The sequence below is a fragment of the Gekko japonicus genome, unplaced genomic scaffold (genome assembly GCF_001447785.1).
Source record: "Gekko japonicus isolate JY-2015 unplaced genomic scaffold, Gekko_japonicus_V1.1 scaffold6469, whole genome shotgun sequence".
Classification (NCBI taxonomy): Eukaryota; Metazoa; Chordata; class Lepidosauria; order Squamata; family Gekkonidae; genus Gekko; species Gekko japonicus.
Genome location: NW_015165452.1, coordinates 24,396 through 28,932, shown reverse-complemented (window position 1 = coordinate 28,932; position 4,537 = coordinate 24,396). Strand labels below are relative to the sequence as shown.

Here is a 4,537-nt window from a genome sequence, read left to right as displayed (position 1 = left end):
TTATCCTATCCCATGTGGAGGTTGGCGAGATTACCTTAGGGCTTCATAGAGTTGCCCCAGAGTCTCATGCTGGGACATTCTTTCCTCCCCGCTAAGATGTTGGGGGAGCAGGATGGGCCAGGTCCTTGAAGGGGACAGGATTCCTGTGGAACTTGCTCCCAAGAGATATTCTGTGTCCTTTTCATGCTCATCTGGGGCAGCTTTTGCGAGGGAAAAACCCCTCAACGGGCACTGAAGATGCTCTCTGCCTGCCTCGGCATCCGCCTCTCCTTTCTTGACCAGCCGCCTCTTCCCGACGGAAGTGCTGAGGGGACTTGACTCTCAGCACTCCTCCTGGTGTTCCCCACAAGAAGCTCTGACGGTCCATCGAACTCAAGGTCATGTGCTCTGACTAGCAGCAGCTCTCCAGAGTGTGGAGTAGAGAAAGACGTTTCCTCGGCACCTGCCCTGAGTGAGAATTTTGAATCCAGGCGGAATGAATCCCAGGAGGATACCTGCCAGGATACTTTTCACTGGAACCACAGTCTGTCCCTTGATCTTGGGAAACGAAAGAACATACATGAGGTGTGAGCCTTTCCTCGACACACCGCACTCTGCCAGCCAGCTTCCTCTGAAGACAGAGACCCAGAGGCCAGCCCTGCCTCCTTGAACCAAGGAAGTCCCACAACCGGCCTCCTTGGCGGCTCAGCCGGGTCTGAAGGAAAACGGCCGTTTAACTGTCTTTTGGGCTCTAACTCCCACCTCCCACCTGCTCTCCCAATATTCCGAAGGCCCTGATTGGCTGCTACCTGTCCCATGAATATTCCAACCAGCTTCAAAGGCGATTGGTAGTTTTCAGGAAATGGGCATGACTTTGACTTCTCTGTCACACAGGCCTATATTAGCCCCACCTCTGTGGGACTCTTACCACAGAGACAAAACTTCCTACTAACCACCACTCGGTATTCAAGAGCTGCACATTTGGGTTTCAACACCTGACAGAAGGGAAAGGGAAAGGGGAGGCAAGGCACATACTTTGAAAGAGGTCTTAGAAAGAAAAGGACAAGGCTCCAAGGGAAACTCGGAATGATGATGGAGACTGGGTTAAAGTAGAGTAATCCCAAAAAGTGGATGTAGCAGGAACTGAGACAGATTTGCATTCAAAGGAAGAAGAAGAGAAGAGATTGGATTTCTATCCCGCCCTTCACTACCCAAAGGAGTCTCAGAGCTGCTTACAAACCCCTTCCCCTCCCCACGACTCTGTGAGATAGGTGGGGCTGAGAGATAGGTGGGGCTGAGAGAGCTCTGACAGAAACTGCTCCTGAGAGAACAGCTCTGACAGAACTATGGCTTGCCCAAGGTCATCCAGCAGGTGCAAGTGGAGGAGTGGGGAATCAAACCCAAACTCCCAGATTAGAGTCCGTGCACTTAACCCCTTCATTCAAACAGACTTGAGCACCAAACTCTCAAATGGCCGAAAAACATGGTCAGAGGCAGGACATGGGAGTTGCCACAGGGCGAAAGTGTTTTGAGGGAGGGAGTGAGTGGTTGCTTTACTGGGTGGACAGAAACTGTTCCAGAGAGCCCTAGTTTCAATGGGACTGGGGTCCTGCGGGATCAGGTAAATAAGGCAATAATGATTCCAAGTTTCTGTCAGTCTTCTTCTTTGCTTGGAAGGAATGTGGCAACTTGCAAGTGCCCTGCGCACTTTTCACACATGCTAAATCATGCAGTTTCAGTCCACTTCAGCAACCATTTGTGAGTGGAAGTTGCCATTTCGCACAGTAAAATCCAGTTGCAAAGTGGACTGAAAGTGAATTGAAGGTATGTTAGTCAGCTTCCAATGATGTGTTCTGAGGAGACGGTAACTGTCAGGATGGCAGAGGAAATAAACATGGGGGGAAATGATCTCCTCTTGTTTCACAGCGAGCACTTTTTGTATGAGAGGGAAACTGTTGTTGGACATCAGCACTGGGGAACTTCCCCTGCAATCTTTCCTGGTAGATGCAGGTGGGTGGCCGTGTTGGTCTGAAGCAGCCGAACAAAGTTTGAATCCAGTGGTACCTTTAAGACCAACAAAGTTTTATTCTTCGTATAAGATTTTGTGTACACATGAAAGCTTATGCCTAGAATAAAAAAATTGTTGGTCTTAAAGGTATCACCAGACTCAAACACAGTGTTTACTGGTGTCATGGAAACATAATCATCATCCAAATGTGAGGCATACATCAGGACCTTGGGCTGGTATACTCCTTGATCTGTCACTTTTCCTTTACAGGCTTTCACGGGGGGGGGGCGGTTTTTCTAAGGTGTTATAAATTGTATATGGGGAAACATGGATTAAAGAAATCTGAGTTTGATAAGAGCAGTAGGTGAAAGAAATTCAGTCTGCTATGGTGCTGAAATCCAATCCCTCAGAAACACTTGTGTCTTCATATGAGTAAGGAGAACTGGAACAATATCCTTTCTTCACTTTCTCCCCACACTTAGTATGTACTCTTGGTATGGTATGAGAGCCAGTTTGGTGTAGGGGTTAAGTGTGCGGACTCTAATCTGGGAGAACCGGGTTTGATTCCCCACTCCTCCACTTGCACCTGGCTGGATGACCTTGGGCAAGCCGTAGTTCTGATAAGAGCTGTTCTTGAAAAAGAGCAGTTTCTGTCAAGAGCTCTCTCAGCCTCACCTACCTCACTGGGTGTCTGTTGTGGGGAGGGAAAGGAGTTTGTAAGCCGCTCTGAGACACCTTTGGGTAGTGAAGGGCGGGGTATAAATCCAATCTCTTCTCTTCCTCTTCTTTTCCCTCAGGAAAGGGACTGAGCAAGTGACCACACACACCCCTTAATCATTTATATATATCTAATTCTCAACAGTCCTCTTTGCCTGTGGATACTTATTTCCGCAAATACAGGGCACACTCTCCTCAACAGGCTTTTCTACAGACTCAGGCGGAAGGGTGGCCCTGCTGTTTATTACAGGCTTTCTTGTAAGCATTTAGCAAATCCTCACTTCTTGCTCAATTTATTGTTTGAATGTGTTTGTGAGCTGTATGTTTGTACTAATGCCTTTCTATGTCCTCGGACTCAGAAGCACTGGCTGCTTATATGCCTGCAGCGATCTCAGTCCTATTGGTTTTTTGGGGGGCGTTTTGCCCTCAAGTCACAACTGACTTACCAGGATGCCTTGGAGTTTTCAAGGCAAGAGATGTTCAGAGGCAGTTTGCCATGCCCAGCCTCTGTGTAGCACCCTTGAACTTTCTTGGTGGTCTCCAAATATTAACCAAGGCTGACCCTGCTTTGCTTCTGAAATCTAACAAGATCAGGTTACCCCAGGCCATCAAGATCAAGGGGAGGAGAGACCTGTTGTACCATTCAGTTCTTTTTCCCAGTGGTTTTTTGGGGGGGAGGGAAGGGGGGCGGTACAGGTGCTTCAAGAGTGGTTGATAGAAACGGAGCACAGTTTATGTAGGACTAGGTCTCTGTGAGTCGTCTGTCACAGAGTTCACGCTCCTTAGGAAAGTCTACTAGAGTGGGGGGGGCATTTTGTTCTGGTTTTGTTTCTTGTTCGTTAGGAACTGCAGCCCTTGGATGGAAGGGATTTACTTGGCTTCATCCCTAGGGCTGCACACTCCAGGCTGGAAAATTCAGGAGATGTGGGAGGGGAGTGGATCCTAGGGAAGGAACTCAGTGGGGTAAAATGCCATACAGCCCACTATTCAAAGCAGCCGTGTTCTCCAGGAGAACAGATCTCTATCGTCTGGAAATCAGTCGTACTTCCTGGAGATCTCCAGGTGCCACCTGGAGGTCGGCAATCTTAATCCCTTGCCTTTCAGAGTCGTTACAGGCGTGGGTAGTTTAATTTTTTTTTAAAAAGCAGCAACCCTTACTACAGATTCCAATTTCATATTAAAATGCGCTTCCTGCCCCCAGTGCAGGGGAAAGGCGCAGGAGGGGAGCCTCCGCCCGAACCAGCAGCTGGCCAGCTTTGTCGAGCACATTAAAAAACTCAGCCCACCGGAGGGGATGGCGGAAAAAGTGAAGGGGGGAGACGGAGAGGGGCGACTCTGCGAGAAGCACCAGGAGCCACTGGAACTCTTCTGCAAGGACGACGAAGCCCCCCTCTGCGTAGTCTGCGGCAGATCCAAGGAGCACAAAGGCCACGAGGTGGTTCCTTTGGAGGATAAGGTAAGTATAAATCTGTGGTGGATCATGATGAATAGTTGTGGGTACTTCTCTGTATATGGAAGTAGAGAATGGGCAGCAGTTACTATGAAATAAAATTTGGTTTTCTACTCAAAAAGCTCGATAACGAACCGGAATTTAGTTGACTGTGACCTAACCAGCCCTGCTTAAAACAAGGGAAAAGCATGACAAAGCGATGGAACCCAGAAGGAAACATAACCAAAAGCAGGGTTGCTATCTTCCAAGTGGGGCCTGGAGATTTCTTGCTTTTACATCTGGTTTCCAGGCTACAGAGTGGAGTTTATGGCATTAAAAGTGGGAACCTGCAAGGACTTGCAGGACACATCTAATTTCTCCCTCCCTCACTATTTCCTCTTTCC

The 4,537-nt window shown here is 48.5% G+C and overlaps 1 protein-coding gene across 1 annotated transcript in view; it reads left to right on the top strand.

Moving 5' to 3' along the window:
* Positions 1–3,998: 3,998 nt before the first annotated feature.
* The window catches only part of LOC107109990 (tripartite motif-containing protein 7-like), a gene marked incomplete at its 3' end in the record, with an annotated part of 18,503 nt that continues 17,964 nt past the window's right edge, over positions 3,999–4,537 (top strand). The window contains exon 1 of the mRNA XM_015410699.1: positions 3,999–4,160. Within this exon, the coding sequence (XP_015266185.1) occupies positions 3,999–4,160 (162 nt within the window). The remainder of the gene's footprint in view (positions 4,161–4,537) is intronic.